General features: G+C 41.3%; 1 protein-coding gene across 1 annotated transcript in view; it reads right to left on the reverse strand.

Annotated features, from left to right (window-relative positions):
- Positions 1-13,691, reverse strand: part of LOC111567930 (transmembrane protein 132D-like) — a 37,393-nt gene extending 23,702 nt beyond the window's left edge. Inside the window, exons 1-3 of the mRNA XM_023269309.3 lie at positions 13,314-13,691; positions 9,307-10,225; positions 3,578-3,724 (exon numbers count right to left, since the gene is read on the reverse strand). Coding sequence (XP_023125077.3) covers positions 3,578-3,724; positions 9,307-10,225; positions 13,314-13,383 — 1,136 coding nt within the window. The 5' untranslated portion in view covers positions 13,384-13,691. The remainder of the gene's footprint in view (positions 1-3,577; positions 3,725-9,306; positions 10,226-13,313) is intronic.
- Positions 13,692-25,472: the final 11,781 nt, after the last annotated feature.

Raw genomic sequence — 25,472 nt, forward strand, 5'->3', positions numbered from 1 at the left:
GTTCTTTGTTAAATAAACCTGAAAGCTTCCAAAATGAACTTGTTCCACATCTCTGCAATGCTCAGTACAGACATGGATCTACAACGTCTGTCTATGAAAATGTTTATCGATGAATTTCTTCTCCTGTAAATAAAATGGATTTTAAACGGATTCCCTGGCTGAGCATATAGCGCACATGACAGCGAAACACAGAAAGACAGAAGGGGTTAATGCCCCTATTTCCTGGAAATCCATCTATTAGGGGGACTTTAAACCCCGAGGCATATCATCGTTGCAAAGCACAGTGGTAGAAGTGTGCATATGTGTGTGTGTTTGTGTGTCTTGTATGTGTGTACGTGTCCCCTGGTGGAGGCTGAGCACAAGAGACACGACTTGGAATATCTCTACTTCCTAATCTCCACTTCTGAACGTGCAAGCGCTTAAGCCTGGATAACGTAGCCGTGATTATGGATGATTACGGATATGTGGGTCGGGCGGACGGCGGGTGGTGTTGTGTCTGTGTGGGCGGGAGGGAGGCAGGGAGGCAGGGAGGGAGGCAGGGAGGCAGGGAGGCAGGGAGGGAGGGAGGGAGGCAGGGAGGCAGGGAGGGAGGGAGGGAAGGATGCAGGGAGTCAGGGAGGGAGGGAGGGAGGGAGGAAAGGATGCAGGGAGGCAGGGAGGGAGGGAGGGAGGGAGGAAAGGATGCAGGGAGGCAGGGAGGGAGGCAGGGAGGCAGGGAGGGAGGGAGGGAAGGATGCAGGGAGTCAGGGAGGGAGGGAGGGAGGGAGGAAAGGATGCAGGGAGTCAGGGAGGGAGGGAGGGAGGGAGGAAAGGATGCAGGGAGGGAGGGAGAGAGGCAGGGAGGCAGGGAGGCAGGGAGGGAGGCAGGGAGGCAGGGAGGCAGGGAGGGAGGGAGGGAGGCAGGGAGGCAGGGAGGGAGGGAGGGAAGGATGCAGGGAGTCAGGGAGGGAGGGAGGGAGGGAGGAAAGGATGCAGGGAGGCAGGGAGGGAGGGAGGGAGGGAGGAAAGGATGCAGGGAGGCAGGGAGGGAGGCAGGGAGGCAGGGAGGGAGGGAGGGAAGGATGCAGGGAGTCAGGGAGGGAGGGAGGAAAGGATGCAGGGAGTCAGGGAGGGAGGGAGGGAGGGAGGAAAGGATGCAGGGAGGGAGGGAGAGAGGCAGGGAGGCAGGGAGGGAGGCAGGGAGGCAGGAAGGCAGGGAGGGAGGGAGGGAGGCAGGGCGGGAGGGAGGTTGCTGGGCAGAGGCGGCTGCTGGTGTGTGCGACCAGCATCTTCATCAGGCTGAGCCGATATGATCAACTGGTGCACATCAGAAATAACAGGCAAAGAAACAGGCTCTGACATGAATATTAATTTAATATTAGACTAAAAGGAGTAGAAGGACAGTGCTTTGATTTACTGATACCATTTGCCATATACGCTGTGAAAAAGTATCCTGATTTCTTCTATTTTTACACATTTCTCACATTTAAATATTCCAGATCATCAAATTAATATTTATATTTATTGAATTTTAGACAGAGATTACCCGCAAAACACAAAATGCAGTTTTTTTAAATGATGATTTATTAAAAACCTATATCACCCATGTGAAAAGTAATTGCCCCCCTTACCTAATAACTGGTTGTTCCATCCTTGGCAGCAACAACTGCAGTTAAACCTTTGTTCAGTCTTTTACATCAACATGGAGGAATTCTGACCCACTATTTTCTGCAGAACAGTTTTAATTCAACCACAATAGATGGTTCTCGAGCATGAACTGCCCTTTTAAGGTCTTCCCACTGCATCTCAACTGACATCAAGTCCAGAGTTTGACCCAGCCATTTAAAAACATTGATTTTGTTCTTTTTTTGAGACACTCTTTGCCCTTTGGGTCACTGCAATGCTGCATAAACAATCTGTGTTGAGCTTTAGGTCATGAACTGATGGGTGGATATTCTCCAGGAGGATTCTGATGGAGAACAGAATTCATGGATCCATCAATTATGACGAGTCGTCCAGGTCCTCAAACCATCACACTACCACCATGTTTCACTGTTGGTATGGTGTTCTTCTGTGGAATGCAGTATTTTAAGCCAGATGTAATGCACCACCGTCTTCTAAAAAGTTCCACCTTTGACCCATCACTATACAGGATGTTATCCCAAAAGTCATGGGGCTGGAAGAACTTTTATGTTCTTTTGGTCAGTAGTGGTTCGCACCTTGCAACTCTCCCATTGATACCATTTCCGTCCAGTGTCTGTCCCAGAACTCTGTTTTATGTGGTCAATTTTAATTCAATTATTTAATCGAGCTCACAGTTGACCAACTAGTTGAACTAAAATGGGATAAGAAAAACAAATACCCTGCAATGAAAACTGGGGGTATAGATCAAGATCTTACATTTTTGTTTCCGCACAGCTACACTTATGCTGAAAGAAGACGCAAACCATGAATTTCAACAAACTGCTTCATGTTTTGTTGCCTTCTTTCTTTCTGTGATTGTTCGTCGTTTCTTTCTTTCGTATAAAGTACTACATGTATAAAGTACATGTCTGTGTATGCATTTATATGAGGAAGTGAGATGTAAAACAGAAAAAATAGAAATTAATTTCCAGGCAGATATAAAAAAATTCCAAGGCTAAGGAAGAGTTCATATTAGACTGTAGAGTTTTTCTCCTTTCACTGCAGTTAACAGTGTTCTTTTTCCTTCAGTATCACTGAGTACGTTCATGTGGAAAATTCTGATTGTATTCCGGGAATGATGCTCACAAAGAACCCAGAAAAATCCGGCTATGCTTAATCCCAGATATGCATGACAAATACGAGTATTATCATGTTACTAGTATTTATGATGCATGCGGTGATACTATCATGGTTACTAATCACTGCATGACATCTGCATAGTTAGATAAGATGCAAACAAGCAAAAATATCCTGGTTTCCGTCAGTCAGCATAACCAGGATAGGGACTTATCCATGTATCTGAAATCAGGATATGATGTTTATATGGGCATGCAAACGTACCCACATTGATAATCTGTGGTTGTCAGACCCCAAGCTGATTAAAAAATTGATGTGAATGCATCATGTGATTGTAAAGGTGGTCAGTAAGTCTCTCCAGGATGTTATTTTTCAAAAGAAAAAAAGAGGAAAAGGCTTTTCAGAAAGCAATGCAGGTTTATCTCATTTATTTTGATGCAGATATCTGGAGACACACAGGGTTATTCTCTCACCTCTGCTGAGAAAAATATATACTGCATGAAAATGAATGCAGCAACACATTGTCTTATACAGGCTGGGAGCTTGGCTGCACACAGTCTGCTCATCGCTGAGCACAAGGCCACAAATTATTACTTTTCCCCAGGACAAAAAGAATAAACCATTTTCAAGTCTGCCCTGTTCTACAAAGGTAATGTAACACTGAACAAGATACTTTCTCAAGATACCTGATCAGCTTCCCTTATAGTTGCAGCAGAAATTACTGGATATCAAGGACAAAAAGCGAGTCAACACAAGACAGCAAGGAGAGATTAAGATGGAAGGTGTTTTCTTCATGGAGGCTAATGAAAACACTCATACATGCCAACAGTAGACTGACCTCTTTGCAGTGATTGCAACCTTCCTGTTGCAGATGACAGAAACTGTGTTGGGCGTCGCATCTCTGCCAGGTTCCACCACGATGTCCCACAGTGCTGAGTCACTGGGCCGAGCTGCACTGAATGACAGGCCCATTTTCACTGTCGCCCTGCAGGAAACATGCACACACAGTAGAGCTAGCAGAAAACATATGTTTTATATAGAATGTTTTGTGCATTTTGTGTCTATAGTAACACTGTAACAAATCCATTATGTTTGCCGTCTTTGTTTCCGTATACACAGACGTATAATTGTGTGGGTGGGTGCTAACAATCGTGTGCATTTGCTTGGAAAAGCATGCTTTTCTTCCTTTAAAATGCATGCGTTTTGTCTGCGTTGCATTGTCTGTTTAGCTGTTCATGTTGCGTCTAACGAGGTGAGCCATCAACGGACTGATGTGTCGCAGGCAGCCTGCAGGCTGAGAATTAACAGGGGTATTTAATTCCCATTAGCCCTGAGGAGAACTGGAAATCAGTTAATCAGATGTCCAATTCAGACACACACATAACTCTGTTAGGAGAGATAGAACGCTCCTGGGAAATAACGTGCATGGACTAGACAGTGCTGCAAATCCAAAAGGACACAGTCACAGAGCTGTTATTCGAGTCACGTGCTTGATAAGTGATACCGGGGAGACAAAAATCCTTTTCTGACCCACGTTTAAAGTGCAGTGCTTCACTAATCTGCACTCGCACAGACACATAGCTAGCAGGGTGGGAGCCTCGTGTGTTTCCAAAACAGGCCAATTTTCTCGTGGCAGGGATTCAGCGAGGTGCTGGCAACATTCCACGGGGAATTCACCCATGCTAGCTCAGGAGCATCACTTCCCGCTGATTTGCCAGCAGGATATATATGCTGAGAATTTTGGGAAAAAAAACACTAAATCTCAGAAAAATGCTCCATCACACCTACTCCACACATCCACTGATACTTTTTTAAAACATATTTTCCATCACTTTCTGAAAAAGAATTCTCTACCTACATGTAAACGCACAATTGAAGTGCTGAGAAGAGCCAAAGCAACAGGTGCTGATATAACGAACCCTAAAGCCATGTTGGCCAATAGAAATCAGAAAAAAGCCCGACACTAATCGGATAGATTATCGAAAACAGGAAACTGGGTTGTAGACAAAACAAAACATTTGAGGATGTATTTTTGGGTTGTATGACACACTGACATTTTTCAGGAATTTCTGACAATTTATAGAGCAATTAACTAATCGATTAATTGAGAAAATAACCAATAGATTAATAAACAATGAAAATTATAGCCCTAGTTAGCACAGGCACTATTTTGGCTACATCTGCCATTGCACAAATTGCACAAAGAAGTCCTTAAGTTTCTGAATGTCTTAATCATTTCCAAATCTCCATTTTCAGTGACCTCAAGCTTCATTGGTTTGTGAACAAAAAGTCTAAATGAATAGAGGAAAGTACTACATTTTGAATAATATGTGTAGTTTTGTGGTGTAAAATGTGTATTAAAGTTACATGTGATACGTTCGAAGCCTCCGTGTTCACTGTGACCATGACAGAACGCCTACTGTTAATAAAAACATCGAGAACAAAACATTCTAAATGGCAAGAAATCTCCTTCACCTGTCTCAACTGTCTTTCCATCTACTCCAATTCCTCTTCATGCCATCAGCCAGACACACACACAAAGCTGTTGCGTATCCGAGAACACATGACCGACGGAGACAACCTGCTATTTTACAGCAAACAATCTGTCTGTTTCTGTTTTAACAACCTGTTGTTTATCATTCGGGCCACAAGTCAGTCTTCAAATGGATGAAGAACATTAAGATTGACAGATGGAAAGACGCACAAACACAAAATCTATTTGTGCTAGAAAAAGGGTCAGTGTGTCACCATGTCCAGGACACTGACACACATCCAAATACACATTTATAAATAATATTCAAAGAGCAGCTACATTAACCAATAACCAGTGAGACTGAGATCAGGATAAGAGCCTTTTTAAAGACAAAATACAGCTTGTAAGAATGTACAGAAACACACACTGAATTGGTCTTTAAAGCAAACTGACATGCTGATAATTCAACATAATTCAGCTGGATAAAGACATTCATGCAGAGATCGATGTCTGCATCAATCAGACTCTGATGCCAAAGGCGAAATCCCCACATTATGTCTTCATTTACAACATTAATGAAGGTTGAAATACAATAAATATCAAGCAGCCAGATCAAAATACGAATCAAAGAGCAGAGACCTAGTTCTAATTTTTCCATAAATCTTAATTGTCTGATTTCATTATTGAAAAAGAAGTAATGATTCCTCATTCTGACAACAGTGGAGAACAAATTAACAGACTGCGTTTCAATTAGGATGTGAATTTTTCCCAAGTTATTTTTTGCTACGTCCAATAAATCACTTTCTTCTCGAGCTCGGCGTCACAGTGACAACATCACCTGATGACCAACCTTCCCAGGGGTGAAAAGCACTTCAGCTGACTCCCATTGAGTGTGGAGAAGCAGTAACTCAATGCCAGGATCTTCCTGGATCACTGAGCTTCTTGTCCGCAAGCAGACACGAGCGTCCCTGCAGAGAAAGCTCATTTCGGCCACTTCTGTCCTCACTCTTTGTCTTTGTCAGTCACTGCCCAGAGTTCATGACCACAGGTGGGGAACAGAATGGATATCGACCTTTAAACTGAACAACTCTTCACCGCTGTTTTACCAAACTCAGTCAGTCTCTTTGTTTAAAACTGAAAGCTGGAAAGTTCTCAACTCTATTATGCGCTTTTCAATAGCCTTTCATGCATAATAAAAAGAGTTTTTGTTGCAAATGCGCTGCTTGTGAATAGGGCGTTTTGTGGTTCTCTCATATTTAATACATGTTGTTTACAAGCCGCTCGTGTGCTTAACAGGTGGGTATGGCTGCCCTGCAAACCACACACACATGCGCGCAGATTACACATTTAATCCTGGCAGTCAGCCCAGATCATCTCTACCCTAAAGGGTTAACCTCCTGATTCATTTTCAATCACGGCCACAGATTATCTGGCCTAACCCTGATGGGGTGGACTCAATCTTGGGCCAAAGAGCGAAGTAGAGCAGGGATTTCTCCCAGGAGGAATCAATCACTTTGCCAAGCTCCTCAGAGTTAGACTTCACTTGGACTTAACTGCTGCACTGAGTCCTCTTTTCTTGTTCAATCTCATTCTGGATGTGGCAGTAGGTCAGAAATACACAAGCTGAAATCAGTGACCTGACTGAAGGAACTTGAGTGGTTCGGTCAGCGAGTACGAATTTGGGGAATTTCAGGTGAGGAAGTTGTAAATCCTCACATAAAAAACTTGCAGATGTTGAAGGTTAGCGTCTCTCTGGGAAATCTCACTCGCATAATTTCAAGCACGCCAGCAGAACTACATCCAGGTCACTGGGACTCTGCGTTTGCATGTGTGTCGATGGCAAATCAGGGTCAAAGAGCAAATATTTCAGACTTGGGAAATGACATGATGGAGACAAAGTTCCTCTGACCCACGCATAAAACGCAGTGATTCACTAATCTGCACTCACACAGACACCTAGCTACAGGGTTGGGAGCCTTGTGTGCTTCCAAAATATGCCAATTTCCTCATGGCAAGGATTCAGTGAGGCGCTGGCAACCTTCCAGAGGGAATCCAGTCCATGCCAGCTCAAGAGCATCACTCAGCTCCTGCAGATTTGTCAGCAGGATACTCACAGCGAGAAAACGAGAGCGAATGTTGAAGGGTCAGCGTCTCTCTAAAGCAAATCTTTTTCGTCTAATTTCAACAATGCATTCAGGTCGCTGTGCCTCTGTGTGTGTGTGTGTGTGTGTGTGTGTGTGTGTGTGTGCAGCCGTGTCTATTTCTGTGAATGGAAAGTGTGATATTTGAGAGGAGATATCTGACAGACAAACAGCCCCAGATTTAACTACGCTCCCTATGGATTAATACACACATCTTAACCTCTCTCTCCATTTGACTGCAGCAGATTACTGCACGGTTGGTATGTTTGTAGCATGATATCACTAAATCACAGGATTAGAGAGAAATTTGCCTTGCATTTCAAACAAAACCATTAAGCAGAGTAAAGACTGGAACCGCAAACCTCTCTGCAACTGCTTTACATTTTACTGATCTGAAGCCGACTGATAAAACACAATTTTACTCCATCCAGTGATGTGCATCAGGAGGCAGCAGGGGGAAAGTTGGAAAACAGATTGAACTGTTTGCTTCAGTGTGACGAGGCTGCTTTTATATTAAATTCACCTTTACCCAAAGAAACAAGGGACACGTTAGTTGTTTGTTTGCTTGCTCCATTAAACAGATGCATTATTTATGAAGTCAAATAACCGGAGAACCTTGTTGAAATGTTAGTGGGATGTCGAGATATGAGAACCAGTGAATCATTTGCCAATTATTCCCCTGCTTATGGAAGAGCACTCTCCGTAACTCCCCCAATAACTGAGAAGTTGAAGTAGACAGGATATAACATGTCAGTAATTTATGAAGCCAAGGAAACTGGCAGACAACACAAGTCATGTTGGCACTCAAGCGTTTTACTGCATGGCCTTGATGGTGAGCCCCATCAGTATTCCAGTGCCTTAAGTAACCGTTTAAATGCATGGAGCTTATCCCTCATGAATACGCTTCAATATACTGTACATCCTGATGATTCCACTTGGTGTCAGTGTCTTTTAATGCTTCACGTGTTTCAGAGACAATTAATTTTTATAGAATTCCTCCTAAACTCTTGTCTGCGACACGTTCGCAGACACAGTTGAACGATTACAGTGTTTTGATTTCTGGGAATGGCACTTAAATCTAAACACCGTAAGACACAAAAAATAGAAAGAAAGCTCTAGGCAGCTTTTGTACAGCCACATTTGTTGACTATTTAACGTCTCTGCATTGGTCTCAGCTTTACAAACAAACTATTGTTTGGCCTTGGATGAAAAAAATGTGTAAATGGCATGTTTACTCGTCAGCAACCCTGAGGACCACCGTCTCAATGTGCAATTTGCTTATGAAGGTCGAATTGCAAATTGACTTCTCCTCAAGGACTTAAGACTTGACTTCAGAACTGCATTGACAGATATGAGGCTTGAGGAAGACTTATCTTGAATTGCAGGAAACTTGGCTTGAACCCCAAAGGACCCGAAAACGCTTTATCAGAGACCAGAGTAAACTTCACTGCTAGAGGACAGTTCAGTATCCAACATTCTCACAATTGAAGAAAAAGAAATATAATTCAGAAGTGATGAACAGCTACAGTAATTATAAACATTTTATACACAACAAATGTATGAAAAGCTCCCTTTGATTTAAAAATATGGTGGTCCTCTGTGAAGAAGGTGTCGGACGTTATGGCAAAAATGTATATTTGCTTTTATGCCAAAAATTAGATGAGGAAATTGATACCACTTCTGTGTACAGAAGACTAGAAATATGGGAGATAGCTATACTGACGCTGTCCAAAGGCCTAACATAACATGCTATACTTCAGTACCTTAATCTATGTTTTACAGTTTTATGGGGCGGTAATGTTCCAGACTATGTCTTGGCCTTGGGCCCACCATGGAAGGCAACCAGCAAAGTCTGGAAGAAATCACTGCTCAAGGCCAAGAAATAGCTCAACACATAACTCCAACTATTGCTTTACAAACACAATGATGAAAAAAACACTAAAGATCGCTCACCTGAGTGTGAAGCTTTCCAAGGTGGATGTACTGGCCAGAAAGACATAAAAAGTTGCCACATCAGTCGTCTTCAGGGGCTTCGAGGATGTCTGGATCACCACGGCACCGCCCAGTCTCAGTCGAAGAAAAGTCGGGTTCCCTGGTGGAGTTTTGAGAAGACTGACGCTTCCTATCCTCCTCATCGGTGTCCCGGATCCCCCGGATTCTCTCCCTCTTCCCACTCCCACTCGCTGCAGGCTGTCCTGTGGGGTGCACTGCCCTGTCGGGTCCCTCCGACTCTGGAAGTAAACCTCCACAACGTTCCCCTGAAGTCCCTTAACTCCTTCGGTTCTTTCCGCTTCCCTGCTAGAGCTTCCTGACCTGCTGGCTGAACTGAACCAGTTGGGCTCCGGCTTCAGCTGTGCCACACAGAATCCACCTGGAGGCACCAGGCAAGCTCCACGGACCTCCCTCGTCTCCCAGAAGGCGTAAGCCGTCACACAGTGAGCTCCGTCCTTGGCCTTAGCCCCAACATTTTTCCTATTATCTCCTCTAGAGCCCTCTGTGTCTTGCCCAGCTGTGATATTACTTTCTGAGGGCATGTGGAAGAGGATCTTGACAGCAGGAGATGAGGAACGAACCTGGCGGCCCAAAATGACTGGCAGGATCCTGCGACCGCTGAGGAGCAGGTCTGGAGAAATAGAAGCATCTACAGCCAGGGGGCCGTATGAAGCGTTGACAGCCGGCTGGAGGAGACCGGCCCCTAAACCAGTGATAAGAAAACTCTGAGCCTTCAGGCTGCCGTTCCCAGATGGCTCTGGGCTGTCCTGTCTCAAGAACACATGGTCCACATTCAGGACCTGAAAGCTGACTGTGGGATAAGCTGAAGATGGAGTGGATGATCTCCCAGTGTCTACAGCAGCTTTCTGGCTGCCAGCAACTAGGAAAAGAGAATTTAAAAAGAGAAATTAGGGCAGAGACTAAACTGCTTCAACTCAAGATTTCAGTGTTTGGTGTCAAATCTGCACAGTTGCCACTTACAAAGTTAATCAGCTACTGCAAACATTTGACTAGGATGGCAGAAGGATGAAGGGTTGATAAAGGGATCATGGCTGCAGGAACAAAGGGTCCATGACAGGGAGGGGAGGTTGAGCTGGGCGCCAAAAGGATCGAGTCAGGATCAACACGCTGATGGGGGCAGTTGGCCGTCTTGAGGAACCAAATATAGAGAGACTCGAGATAAAAGAAATGGTTTTATATAATAAATGTGGTTTATTTCCCAGGGTGAGTTCTGCATTGAACAGAGGAGAGCAAAGGAAAGCAGACATGGACTTTTTTATGATAGTTTTATCCTCAGTGCATTTTCACTCACACAGCCTTTCATGCAACTTCTGTACAAGAGACTATTCACATTTCCCAAAGCAAACCACTGAATGTAGCAGGAACGGCACAGTAGAATTTCTAAAATGCAACCAGATGGTAACAATTATGGTCAATCTACACGTCCCTAATGACATGTTCAGCCAAATGAACTGCATGGTCACATAGGCATTTGGCCACTACTGTTAAATGGCTCTATTTACAGGGAGTTACACACATCAATACTGTTTTAAGCACCCAAACACCCAAATATCCCACTATGTAAATACCACTGAGGTGCACCTTAGGCCTCTGCTGCATTTGTCCTTCACCAGGAATTCTGTAGGGAATTCACCAGGAATGTCTGTGCAATGCAATAAAGGAAAAGGGAAAGTGCTCTCTTGTAACTTCTGTGAGAAGACTGTTTCGCCCAACAGAGTGCTGTATGTGACAGATTCCACTTTCTGCTGCCAGACACTTGCTGTCCTCCATATTGAAGTGCTCCCGAATTAATGTGCGAATATGACTTTCCCTTAGCTCACAAAAATAACTTATCTAAAGGCAAAAACCTTTGCCAAAGCAAAACCTCCTTTTCCCCCAAAGGTCTTTGAAGCGATATATCATTCTTCTCTGATTTTCAAACCATATTTCACGAATGCATCTATATGTAAATAAGATTTCTACCTGAATGCAACAGAAAGTCTGTATAGATGTCTGAGTCGATATTAAACGTAGTATTCTGGGGAAAAAACTCAAAGGAAAAATGTCTTATAGATTCCAGAGGTGACACTAATGATGTTAAAGGCCAAACTATATACATTTCTCAATAATATCTGCAGATTAAAGGCGAAACAAAACTGCAAGGTTGATCCAGTTGTACATCAATGTTTATTTGCTGCAGTAAATACGCCTACCAGGGACTAATTAATCTAATTAGCTTAAATTAACTGAAATTTTATTGTACGCTTATCATCTCCAGTGGGGAGTCTCTGTTATCGCTGTTGTTACTGAAGCTTGTCTATGAACAGACCTTTAAAAGCCATGAACGAATTTCAATTACATTTGGTGCAACAGATAGCTCTGAGACAAAGCTCAGCTAATTAGATTTTGGTGGTGATCCAGATCTCGGATTGGCTAAGTAAAACATAACAACAAAGGGACTTAATTCCAAGTCCTACCAAATTCTATACAGCAGAATGAAAACTCTGTTTGGCTAAAAAAGCTTCATAAATGCCAGCTTTAGGTTGAGGTTTAGAAGAATTATTTGTTGCTGGCTGATGTTTGTGCTCTTTAGTTTAAGTGCCGTTTAATTCATTTTATCCTCATCACCAGGTATGTCTGAATGCTTTTCATTTTTATTTAAAAATAAAACATTTGTTTGCTTTTCAAGAGCTCCTGTAAGAGGCTGGCCTTTGCTGCGACATGATTGTAAATCCATCGTCTATAAATATATCCTCATACTGAGTCATCGCATGACAATATACTGCAGGTCAAAGCAAATAATGGAATGAAGAAAACACAGTGACGAAAATAATCCTCAGTATCTGTTCGTTGTAGCCTCTGATCTGAAGCTCAAAAGCAGCTCCACTGCTAATGAACACAGCTGGAGAGCAGTGACCGTATAATGTATTGATCGGATATTAATTTGGAGAGTCTTGGCTGGATCCCCTGAAGTATCTCAGTGATCCTAAGCAGTGACATTACAAGAAATATTAACCATCTTTAAATGGCACACAGCTAAAAACTCAGACAGGCTCGTGGACACATTAGGCTGCACGTGCAAGACTGGACTAAAAGATAAGAACGCCATGCATATTCATGGTTCTCATGGGGAGAAAATATCAAAAGCCCAGCTCTATCACTTAGATACACAGCGAGAGCCCAGCAGGGCCCTGCACTAGCAGTAAATGCAGCAGTCACATATATGTATGATGAAAAAAACACACACGCAGATATCGTGTAGATACAGTATAAGCCCAGGCAATCTCAGAAAGTAGTCTTTCGCATGATATCGGTATCACAGAGAGGCAGACGGTTTACTGCGACTTCATAGCTCCCAATGCAGGTTATCTTTAAACAACCAGAGAAACAGCTGTGCAACCTCAGCTTCGGGCCTCTTTAATCCCACAGATGAAGCTTCCTGATGCACACTGGAGGGCATGCTGTCACTTTCATTTAGACAGAGGGATAACAAAATGGGTTGAGGCCAGGGGCAGCAGCCACAGAACCCTCAAAATAGGGAAAACAAAACCCTATATCCCGACATGAACCAGACAAACAAACACATCATGAATGATGGATTTTAGAAAAATGGTGTGCACATTCCCTAAAATGTTTTTTGTTGTTGTTGTTGTTGCATTTTTAAAGCTGCATAGTATTTTGGTGGGCCTGCTTGAAATATGTGCAGATAAGAGACTATATGAACAGCAGTAAACTGTACTAGGATCATGCAAAAGGAGTCAAAGAAGTAAATCTAATGAATTCTCTATCAAAGCATGTACTAGAAAGAATGTTCTCTTGCAAATGCAGCTACTTCCATCCCTGGTGCCTGATGCGTAACGCTCCCCATTTACATATTCCTTAAGCGTGCTCCAACATAAATCATATTCTCCAAACCAATGAATGAATAAAAGCAGAAATTTTTCAGCAAAAACAGTCATAAATCTCACCTTTAACAGCTGTTGAAACCGCCACTGCGACAACTGGAAGCAAGAAAACGACAGAAAAGTTGCGCATCATGTTGGTAAAGTTACAGTTTCTGGTTATCCACTTTGCGCTGCGCTCCAGTGCGCACCGAGGCGAGCTTTGGTGACTGTGCGGTTGACGGAAAGCTCTGGAAACAAATCATCACATTGCCCGGTGTCCTGTAAAGTTTGGTCCTCTGACTGTAGAGGATTTTAGGGAAGAAAAAAAAATGTTGGTTCACTTCCGTATCCGCATAACTCTTCGGCTTGCTGCACCAGGAGTTGTTCTAAATGTCTTTCTCCTCTGACTGATGAGACTTTTTTTCTTCCCTCCAGGCGCACAGCTCTGGCTGACAGCGAACAGAAACAGCTCTTCTCATGATGGAAATCAGTAAACACGTGCCGTGGGTCAGATTAACCAAACCCACGTGGGTATAATCGTCGGTGGATGGGGAAGAGCGGCGAGCAAATTAAATTCACACGAGGTTGGAGATCAGTGGTTTCTCCATGACGCATTTTAATGCTGGTTTAACAATATGATTTAGGCTAAAAAGACCACTTTATATGCACACCAATAATTCTTCTAAATTTCAGAGTTTCACTATGTTGAGTTTGTTGCTGGATCAATATATAATTGAGGTACTTTTGAAGTCCATGGGATATATCTTACATACATTTTTATTAGAAGTTTAAAAAAATGTTTTTTTATCATTCTGATAATATTTTATAAATTCCATAATTATTTATCATGGAAACAATCACTTATTAATAAAAAAAATGACTGGAAATCACTAAAATGTCAGCTAAAATATCAACTAAATAACCGAATTCAACAACCACCTTCTAATTAGCTAAACAATAATAAAATTAGCTTATTCAAAAATTGTTTTGTGTTCCTTTTATTAAGTTGAGATAATCATGACAGATATTTATTTTTTTGGCAATATATCAAATTTTATATGGAAAATAATAAATTGTATCTGTGTCCCAGAAATCACTTTCCACTAAGTTCCCCATTATAAAAACACCTCTCAAGGAAGTGTGTTAATTCCAGATCACATGACCTGCTCCACATGATGTCATTTCCTCCTGAAGAAAAGACTGGCCAGACTCCAAGGCTTTCTGAGTTATTTAATATAAAGTAGTCAACAGGTTTACTACAATATCTTTAGAAATAACTTTCAATTTCAATTTTACTCAGTTGTATATATAATATTTAGAAGAATCTTTCTCTAAAACTGCCATGTGGTGTTTGGTTGTAGCGGCAGCCAGGTTGTTTTTGACAACAAAAATGTCAACTATGATACCTGTCAACTATGTTACAAAAAGTCCCACAATTATATATTGACCCTTCTATATTTAAAGTCATAGGAAATTTGCAGATGTCCACATTACATTCAGGCAGCCTTTGTATTGCTGCTGACATACTTGAGTGGGGGTTTGAGGGAAAAAAAAAAAGTTTAGTGCCAGCTGTCAGCTGTATATTCTCAGTCCACAGAGTCACCTGGGATCAGACTCTGTGCGTAGGATGGAGCAGATGGATGCAGCCACAAAAGTCTTGTAGTGTCACATAGCTTGTACGTTTGGCACACAGCATCAGCAGACACTCACATGAACCAGGTCTGGTACAAACTCTGCTACGCTACATATTTTTAGATTATTTCACGTGTCCACACTTAAGTATTTGAGATGAGTGGGATCAGAGTGAAATGAAGCACAAATTGATTTTCTTTTCTGTGCTACTGCTCAGGTCACATGTAGTTCCTCTGCGCTCTGGATAATTCTATACTTTTTCCCTCTTTTTATGCGTAACACTTCATCTGCCTTGACCTAAAATTCCACACATTCATTATAATGAGGCACACCGAGCACCAGTGTGAGTTCAAAGCTGGACCTGAAATAGCATGGTGTCTTGTTGCACTGTGTCCTACAACAAGGGAGCTGCTAATATGAGAGGTTTTGTGTCCAAGACTAAGCCAAGGAGGTGATGCAGTGGAGTCCAGACACTGATTTAACAAAAAGACATCGAACTAAGCACTGACATCAGATTAATGGTACAGAGCACCTGGGTTTAATGAGCTTGGTCAGACTTTTCTACACTTCTCCGCTCCCCAACATCCCCCTAAATACTTGTTCTCTGACATTATGTCTCAGCTAAACCCACTGCGCTCAGTGCCTCAGTGCCTCAGTGATTGTTTTATTGCAGAATGGCAGCAGTGCCAGGGTGACAGCATTAAGCATGCAGGCATCATTGATGAATAAACAGTTTCCCACTTGACAGCAGAGGCTGATTAAAATAAATATGTGCCTCAGAGAGACATTTAAGAATCTCTAAATGCCAATAAAACTTTGAAGAACTAACAGAATCTGTATTATCTCATGAGATTAACTTGATTTCGCTGTACACACACTGCAGTGGTACTTACAGTGCCAGGGTATTACATGTGATGCATTTTTAAGCCACTGAGTTTTAATTTGAGCAGTTTGTCTGCATTTTTGGCTGGATGTGATTATTAAAGCTGACAGTGGCAGAGGCCACAGACTATTGAGTCTGGGAACGTCTCCAGATCTCAGTTGTTGTTCCAGACATTCAACCTGCTGCTGCTGCTGCTGCTGCTGCTATTAGAGATGACCGAATGGTGGTCGGATTCAACATGTCCGACTCCAACGCTGAATAGAAAGCTGCTGCCAGGTGGCTCAAAGGTCGTTGAAGGTCATTCAGTTCCTGTAATTATTTATTAGATTTCCTTTTAAACAAGAAGCCGTGCCTTGCTGGGCTATCAGAACAGATAAATAGTAAGAATATTTACCTCAGTTACTCCTGGGGGGAGAGAAAACCTACAGATTCAGTTTTGGCCACACCAGCATTGGTGGTAATGTTTGACATTCAATCAAAAATTAGATGGATTTTGTGTTCAGTGCTACACTGTTTTGTTTTTTTAATGTTAGAAAAATGGAATATTCCAGCAGCTGCAATGCCACAAAATAGAGTAAAATGCCAAAAAATAACCGTCTCATAGAAACACAGTCATTTTCAGTCTGATATTTAAAAAACAAAACAAAACTGGGTTTTAAAGTTAACAGAATGTGTTTTTACATTTAGTGTTTCACTGCATCTCATGCTATTGCAACAAATGACACTCCCAACTTAACCTTTGTCACCTTGCACGTCATTTTAAATCCCTGCAAAACTGTACACAAAAAGGACAGAAATCGCACTCAAAATGTGCCAGAACTGTTCTACTTACACATGATTCCATGATATCGTGTTAGAATTTTCTATAACTGAAATACATTTTCAAGTCTTAATTTTACATGAGATCATTTACTTTCTAAAATTATTTTTAGTGTTCAACAAATAATATAAGTACCATCCTAAGTACCTATAATGTACACTACTGTTCAAAAGTTTGGGGTCATCCAGACAATTTCAGGTTTTCCATGAAAACTCAGACTCTTATTAATGTGCTAACATAGTTGTACAAGGGTTTTCTAATCATCAATGAGCCTTTCAACACCATTAGCTAACACAGTGTAGCATTAGAACACAGGAGTGATGGTTGCTGGAAATGTTCCTCTGTACCCCTATGGAGATATTCCATTAAAAATCAGCTGTTTCCAGCTAGAATAGTCATTTACCACATTAACAATGTCTACACTGGATTTATCATTCATTTAATGTTATCTTCACTGAAAAAAAAATGCTTTTCTTTCAAAAATAAGTACATTTCTAAGTGACCCCAAGCTTCTTACACTTTTGGTAATGTATAATAATGCATAGATAGACAGAAGGAGCTATCATTCATACATTTTGTCGTGAAAACTTTGTAATTATACACAACATCTCTACTTTAACAAAGAAATTTATGTGAAATTACATAACCAACCCTTTTTTTCTGTTCTCTTTATCTATTTTAGACATGTATATCCACAATATTGAACTTGAATTAAACACTTTCATCTATCAAATAAAAAAGTATTTGTAAAATTAATATATGCGCACTGTGTGTGTTCATCTATCATCGATGCTGATGTTTGTTACATCATGTCTGTCTCACTCTCTCATGTCTCTGACACTAGAGACTGAATTCTGATAAAGCTTAAATGTACAAATTTTATACCCGACAGCCTTATTTAAGAACATGATTTTTTTTTTTTTAAAGGAAATTCTGTACAGTGTTTGTTTGCTCCCCACCTGCTGAAGAAGGTCTGAGCTGCGTGTTCTTCTTTCCATGAAGCCAGAAGTTAAAATTAGAAAATCATTATACAATTTGACAGGTACAAAAGGCTATTTACATCTTAATGCTGCTCAGAAGAAATTAAACTCAAAGCAAATCAAGTGTAAAAAAAAAAAAACAAAAAAAACAACAGTTAAGCACTACATGCGCTAATCAGGCACAACAGTAAAACCAAGTGCTTACTATAGTCTAGATCCTTCTTGCGCCACCAAAACAACTCAGCCTTTTTCAGATTTTTCTCTCACATTTCCGTTTTCTGTCCCCTTTACCCTCACCCCAACCTGTTGAGGCAGACAGCTGCCCTCACTGAACCCGGTTCTGCTGGAGGTTTTTTCCTGGGAATCTTTGGATTTAAGGATGGGTTTGTTTCTTTATTATAACTTTGTGAAGTGCATTGAGGTGACCTATGTTGTAGCTTTCCACTATTTAAATGAAATTGAATTTAACTGAGCCCCATAGCATAAAGACAAGACCTCTGGGGGTGCCATGTGTCTTCTGGCATTGGATCATTTGGGTCCTTTGGATTCTGAGGAGGGAGCTCTGTGGATCACACTTGCACGCTGTCACGCTCGATCAGATTGCGCTCTTGAGAGTTTGGAGACCGGTTCAGGATCTTTGACTCTTTCTCTGTTTCTCTGTTCCTCAAGCCACATTGTTCCTGCTGAGTGATGCCATCAGGATTGTGCAACATCCACATAAATGCCAGGAAGCAAGATTTTCCAGCAGGACATTGCACTAATGACATGATCCATAATACTCACTGGGCCCGTCAGTGGTTTTAATGTTGTGGCTGATCTATGTATATTGAACTGGGGCAGGTTCTATCAGGGCTGATCTGAAGAACCTTTCACCTGGAAGCTGACGACTGGATTAACTGCAACCAGCCTGTGATTCATCTGCGCTCTCCGAGGTCATCATATGATTAGTAGATCTATTAACCTTTACTGACAGTAATCCAGCTCAGTGATAGATAGTGAACTACTATGTTCCATCTTAATAATTCCTTAATACCTCGTATTGCTCCCCATCAGGCAGATGCTGATTCAATTAATTTTCATCAATCCATCAAACAGGCATCGGATCAGCTCAGTTTCATCCTGTTGACGCTGCATGCAAGTGACAGGGATCATATGAATAAACTAATAACAGGAAAAGTGGCTCAAGAACACCCAAGTCAATTGCAGCCATAAGCATTTATGAAGCCCTCTGAGTGGAAATCATTGCAAACTGCTTCTGTATTCTCTCTTCTAATCTCCGGGGAGTGCTGGAGTCTAGTCTCCGAACATAAAGCTGTCGTTACACCTGTGTAATAATACTTAGCACTGTAGCCGGCCGGAGAGAAGCCAATCTTTTCAACACTCGAAGCGCTGGAGCTCTGAGGGCTCTTGAGCCAAGTCGTACCCCGGTGATGTCTCCCACTCCAGGCAGTCTCAGCCAAAGATGAATCACCAGGGCGAGCCGAGGCCTCTGCCCTGGCTTCCTCCCTTCACTGACGTCTGCCCACACTCTTCCGCCTGATGACGAATGAATGCTCTTTTTGGCAGCCATGAACATCAGTTCTCAAGCCCTGTGGGAAGGCTCCGGTGAGTTAGCAGCCAGGTGGTATATCCTCCCCAACAGCCTTCCCTCACAGCGACGTGTTAGACAGGTAAGAGGCTCGCCTCCAACTGCCTGTTGGGAGACTCTACGGTGTTGGAAGGGATGGATGGATGGACCTATGGTGGAATTATTCAGTGTGATTGAGGATTTCTCTCACCCAAGCTGAAAAAAGACAAACCGCACATAGCTCCATGTGCTATCATGGTATCAGTTCAGATTTCATTGGAGGTTTTACTTGGAATGTTGGTATTCCAAGTGTCTCCTCACTGGCATTTCAAGCAAGCAGAGACTTTATTTTTATTTTACATATGCAAAGCTGAATTACAGCTGGCAAAGCCGGCACCTGCCTTGGGGCCCAACATCCTCTGGAGGCCTGAAAGGTTCCAGGTTCACCGTGTGGCAATTAGTTTGTGATAATTCGATTAATTGCGAATTTGTTTGGTAATTACATATGCCACACTTAAGATGGCTGGAGGCAGCTCATGCATTTTTCTTTTTTGCTGATTGAGTTGCTCCGTCGTGTAGAGGAGCCCTGAGTCCAAATTTTAATACTTGCAGTATTTCAGTTTTGTGATTAAAAAAAGGAGTTAGTGAAATTTAGAAAAAGTGGGCCTGAGTGAGAATTCCTCATAGGTACATTACTGTTTGGCACCATATTTGCATTAATTTAATAGATGCCAAATGTGTTTTGCATGTAAAATTAGATGTCAAAGTGATGTTTTCCTGGGCAAAATGTCTAAAAATTGCCTGCTCCTACCTCATTTCAGTCTGTCATATTAAAAATTAGTTGTATTTGTGTATGTTTAATAGGCAGATACAATAATAAAATGGTGTCCTGAGAGGAACACATGAAATGTGTATCATATGAAATACAAAACGTGCTTAAAGGTGGCATCTGGAGGAAATTGTTGACATTCAGTTAGTCGTTATAGCCTGATTGATTTTGCCCTGTTTCATTCTAAGTTCATGCATAGGACACAGTGGAATAGTGTTTTATAGCTTGTTCCGATCCACTTTCTAGGCACACACACAGAATACAGAGCAAGCACATCTTCAGAAGATATTAACTGAATCTGACAGCAACTAATTTGGATATTAGATTCAAGGTAAGAGAAATTAAACATGCACACAAAGTGGGAAAATGATGGATATAGAGAAACCTATGGATACTTTTTCCCTTGAAGGACCCAAGATGGTTAATTCCTCCCTGTGTACAGTATATCCATAACACTGACATTCTCTGCAGCACATCCACTGTATGAACTTAGTGAAGTTTTAAAATATGCTCAAGCCAAGAGACTTCAAACGAACTCTGTAACTCACCACATGACAAAAGGTCTCTCGGTAAATCAAAGTCAAATTAAAATATTTTCCCTGGAAGATCCCCCCGCTGTGATTCTGGGCCAGGAAGGGTCAAATGGACATGGAGTGTTTAACTGGTACTCTCAGAAATATTCAGGAAAGGCCAGCAGAAGATGGATGCTTCCCTTTGCCCCCCTCTGGTGGCGTGGCAGGCGGGACCAAAGCGAGTGATAGAGAGGTTACAGCTGGCAAGAATTTTAAACATCCATTGGCCCTCGGGGACTCCAGAGACTTACAGCTCAATGTAGATCTGTTGGATAGCGAGGGAAAATAAAGGCAAGAGTGAGCGGAAGAGAATGAGGAGGTGGTGGGAAAAAAGTGAAAGGGTGTGGGGGGATTAGAGAGAGATGGAGGAGAGAAAAAAGCCAAATATATTAGAAGCAACAAAACAAAGATTCATTGATATTCAAATGTGAGCTCTTCTTTTTCTTGAGAACAAAACGGGTGTTTCAGAAAGACTGCAGTGTTTTTCCTCTGAGCTTTGAGGTTCTTCTTCTGTTTGAATCAACATTCTGTTTCAGCAAATGATAAAAAACAAATATGCATGTAGAGCAAAAGGAAAGAGAAGGAGGGAGTTTTTTTTTTTAAATGAAGTTCAGCCCTTTGGATTTTTTATTTAATGAAAATTAAATGCATTGCTGAGACCTATAGGTTTGTCACTGCATAACGTGATACAGCTCATTAATAAACTACAGCCTACACATGGCATCAGTGTCCAACTAAAAATCACTGCTGCCCTCTTGAGGATTGTGGTGCAACAGCATGACAGCAGCGACAGGTACGGATATTATACTGACATGAGAAAAGATTGGAGAAAATACACTGCCTGGTCAAAGAAAAAGTCACGCACTAATATTTTGTTGGACTGCCGTTAGCTTTGAGTACGGCACTCATTCACTGTGGCATCATTTCTATAAGCTTCACAGCATTAATTTCTGTCCAGAGATGCATTCATTTTCTACCAAGATCTTATACTGATGATGGGAGAGTCGGACCGCTGCACAAAGTCTTCTCCAGAACATCCCAAAGATTGTCAGTGGGGCTGAGGTCTGGACTCTGTGGAGGACAATCCATCTCATGGTCCCTGATCCACTCATTCACAATATGATCCCCATGAATCCTGGCATCATCATCTTGGAACATGTCCATGTCATCAGGGAAGAAAACCTCCATTGATGGAAATTCAGATTCAGATTCAGACAACTTTATTTGTCCCCAGGGGGCAACTAAAAAATTGAAAAAAGACCTGGTCATTCAGTATCTTCAGGTAGTCAGCTGACCTCATTCTTTGGGAACATAATGTTGCTGAACCTGACCAACCCCAGATCATAACTCTAACCCCCACAGGCTGGTAGACACTAGACATGATGAGTTCATCACTTCATCTGCCTCTCTTCTTACCCTGATGCCCCCATCACTTTGGAACAGGGTAAATCTGGACTCATCAGACCACATGACCTTCTTCCATTGCTACTGAGTTCAATCTTTATGCTACTTATCAACCTTTTTTTCTGATTAGCCTCACTGATCAGTAGTTTTCTTAGAGATACAGCTGTTTAGTCCCAATTCTTTGAGTTCCCTTCGTACTGTGCATGTGGAAATGCTCTTACTTTCACCATTAAACATAGCCATGAGGTCTACTATTGATTTCCTACAATCATCTAAGAGTTTGTTCTGACCACATTTGTTTCTGGAAGATGATGGTTCTCCAATATCCTTCCCGATTTAAATAAACCATTGGAGGGTTCTTAACCTGATTTTAATAGTTTCAGAAATCTCCTTAGTTGTTTTCTTCACTTGATGCAGGCCAATAATTTAACCCTTCTGAGACAGATTAACATCCTTTCCATGACCACAGGATATATCTTCCAGCATGGTTGTTCAAGAAATGAGGAGCTCCTCACTGCATCAGTTAGGGTTAAATAAGTTGCTTCAGCTGAAACATATTCATCAGTAATTATCCAATGGAAGGCTCTTACCTATTTGCTTTGTTAAATCCAGGTGGCGACTATTTTTTTTCTTTTTTTTTTTGGTCGGGCAGTGTATATTTGGTTGGGTGTTTTGACACCCACAGACATAAATATACTGACTTTCTTTTTACATTATGAAGACAAAATGAAAATTTGACCATGCATGAACCGACAACAGGTCTGTGAGTGACATTTGTTTTGAGCAATAAGCAGGGGCAAGTAAATACGTGCATAGAGATGGAAAAAAGAAGAAAAAAAACACTGCTTGGTGGCAATTTATCTAAGTGGTAAAATCCTGCTGGAAACAAAGAAGAAACACCCAGCAGTAACAAATGTATTAGGAATATCATAATGCAAGTGTTCAAAAGATATTATTTATAACTGTTAAAATACGTTTTTCCTTTATCAGATGTGTTGTATCTTATCACAAACTTCTGAAATGAGGCAAATCAGTGCTATATAGTCACATTTACCGAATCTCAAACTTTAATGAACACTGACACTCAAGGAGTTAAATTAGGTTTTGAGCAGACTTTGACTCATTTTTCAAGCTTGCAGAGTCTTCAGGTTCATTCTGGTCAGGGAGAGAAGCAGCACAGATAAGAGCCAATAACGTCACTCACAACCTGGTCCATCTGTTCCACTTCACATCTCACTTAGCAGCTCTTCTGGCATTCAGATTCTGTCTGTCCCAATGTGTTGTGAAAGTGAAGATAAAATCAAATGTTTACAGTCAGTTCTGTTAGTTTCCCTTCCCATTTGTGCAAGCAGTTCGAGCTATGATTTTGTTTCACTGTGCTGCGGAAATTATGATCACCATTTTGTTATCCTGTCCCCAATCCATCTGTTTTTGTGCCTAAGCCTGACAAAAAAAGAGCCTTTTTTTCTTTGCTATGTGATGCTACTATGAGTTCTATTCAGAGGTAAAAATGGCCTAAATGGCCATTCAGAATAGAGGATTTGTGGGTTTGTATGACATCACCATTGTCACCATTCCTCAGGCTTTTTGTCACTAATGTAAATGAAACATGGGTCAACTCAACTCACAGTATGACTAAACTCCTAAAGGAAGCATTGTAAAATTTCAATAAAAATCGAATCAAAACTCTGCTTCAGTTAATAAAATATCATGTCATGTAAAGATAAACCTAATCACTGTCATTCTGCTGTTGTCGTCCAGTAATGAAGGCGAAGCATAAGAGAGAGTTTTCTAAAGGCCATTTAGGGATTTTCCCATTCAAACAACCGCTTGTTGCAACTGATTACAAAATGAAGTCGCGACTAAATCTGTCAAACAGTAGATGTGATATCAGGCAACCCACAGTTAAGCAGAAAACTATTCACACTTATAAATTTTGATTCTTATGGAATTTGTATTTGAGTTTTAAGTTTATTTGCATTGGAAATTACATACATGAGTGATAAAAGACATTATGTTAAGAACTTAAAGGTAAATTATTACCAATTTCATAGATTTATTTCAAAAATTTCAAACATTCATAACTTAGAACGCTACCTTTTCTTGGAAGATGATATGAGAAAATGCTTCCACACCATTCTAAATAGTCCTGGCGATTTCTACCACTTTCTGTTGTATTCTAATACACTGTAAAAATGAGAAATACTTACATACTGCCCTGTCTTACCATCTTTGGTCACTTGTTTATGCAATTTCCAGTCAGAAGAAACCTACTGGTTAAATAAATTTTCACTGTTTTGGGCCTTACTGTATGACAAGTTAACAACATGTGATCTGTACCCCACCATGTACCGACCTTAAACTCATATTTCTCAAAGTGTGACCTGTCCTTGGCCAAGAAGAGTTTACTAATGTATCCTATTTGCTATCAACAGAAACTGTTGGATTAAAGTGGAGTGCATCCATTAGAACTCAGTCTCTTTTGAAAAGCCTTCTGCTTCCAGTAAGAGCAGTCTATCAATTCCCTCCATTCATTTATTTACTCCACAGAAGGCTCTGCTTTTCTGCTTTGTGCAGAGCGAGTGTTTTATTTTTGTACACTGTAGTGACAGCGTCTGATGCTGACCCTGAAGTGCAAACCGCTGAAATGTGCTCATGAGAGGATGTAGTATCTCCATCTGTATTTTTTCATTATTTAATGTCCACCCTTCTAGATGTATTTTTGCAGCTTGTTTTTAATTTTTGTACTACTTTAAGCCTTGCTTATTCATGAACTGCCCAGCCAAAAAACTAAAAAACTGCACACTCTAATATTTTGTTGGACCGCCTTTAGCTTTGAGTATGACACTCATTCACTGTGGCATCATTTCAATAAGCTTCTGCAATGTCACAGCATTTATTTCAGTCCGGAGATGCATTAATTTTTCACCAAGATCTTATATTGATGATGGAAGAGTTGGACCACTGTGCAGTTCTTCTGGACTCTGTGGAGGCCAATCCATGTATGAAAATGACGGCTCATGCTCCCTGATCCACTAATTCTCAATGTGAGCCCCATGAATCCTGGCATCGTCATCTTGGAACGTGATGATGGTTCTCCACTATCCTTCAGGTTTTAATAAACCGTTGGACGGTTCTTAACCTGATTTCAGTAGTTTCAGAAATCTCCTTAGTTGTTTTCTTTGCTTGATGCAGGCCAATAATTTGACCCTTCTGAGAGATTAACATCCTTTCCATGACCACAGGATATGTCTTCCAACATGGTTGTTTAAGAAACGAGAAGCTCTTCACTGCATCAGCTAGAGTTAAATAAGTTGCTGCAGCTGAAAGTATTCATCATTGCAGTAATTATCCAATGAAAAGATCTTACCTATTTGCTTAGTTATATCCAGGTGGCGACTTTTTTTTTTTTTTTTTGGCCGAGCAGTGTTTGTCCAGCAGAGTGCAATACCCATAAGTGCAACATCAGCTACATCATTGTCTTTTATAGTTCTTAATACACCAAATAAACTATCTTTAAAAGTTCTCATAGACACATTTTTTTCATATTTCAGAT

This window comes from Amphiprion ocellaris, chromosome 17 (genome assembly GCF_022539595.1).
Source record: "Amphiprion ocellaris isolate individual 3 ecotype Okinawa chromosome 17, ASM2253959v1, whole genome shotgun sequence".
Taxonomy (NCBI): Eukaryota; Metazoa; Chordata; class Actinopteri; family Pomacentridae; genus Amphiprion; species Amphiprion ocellaris.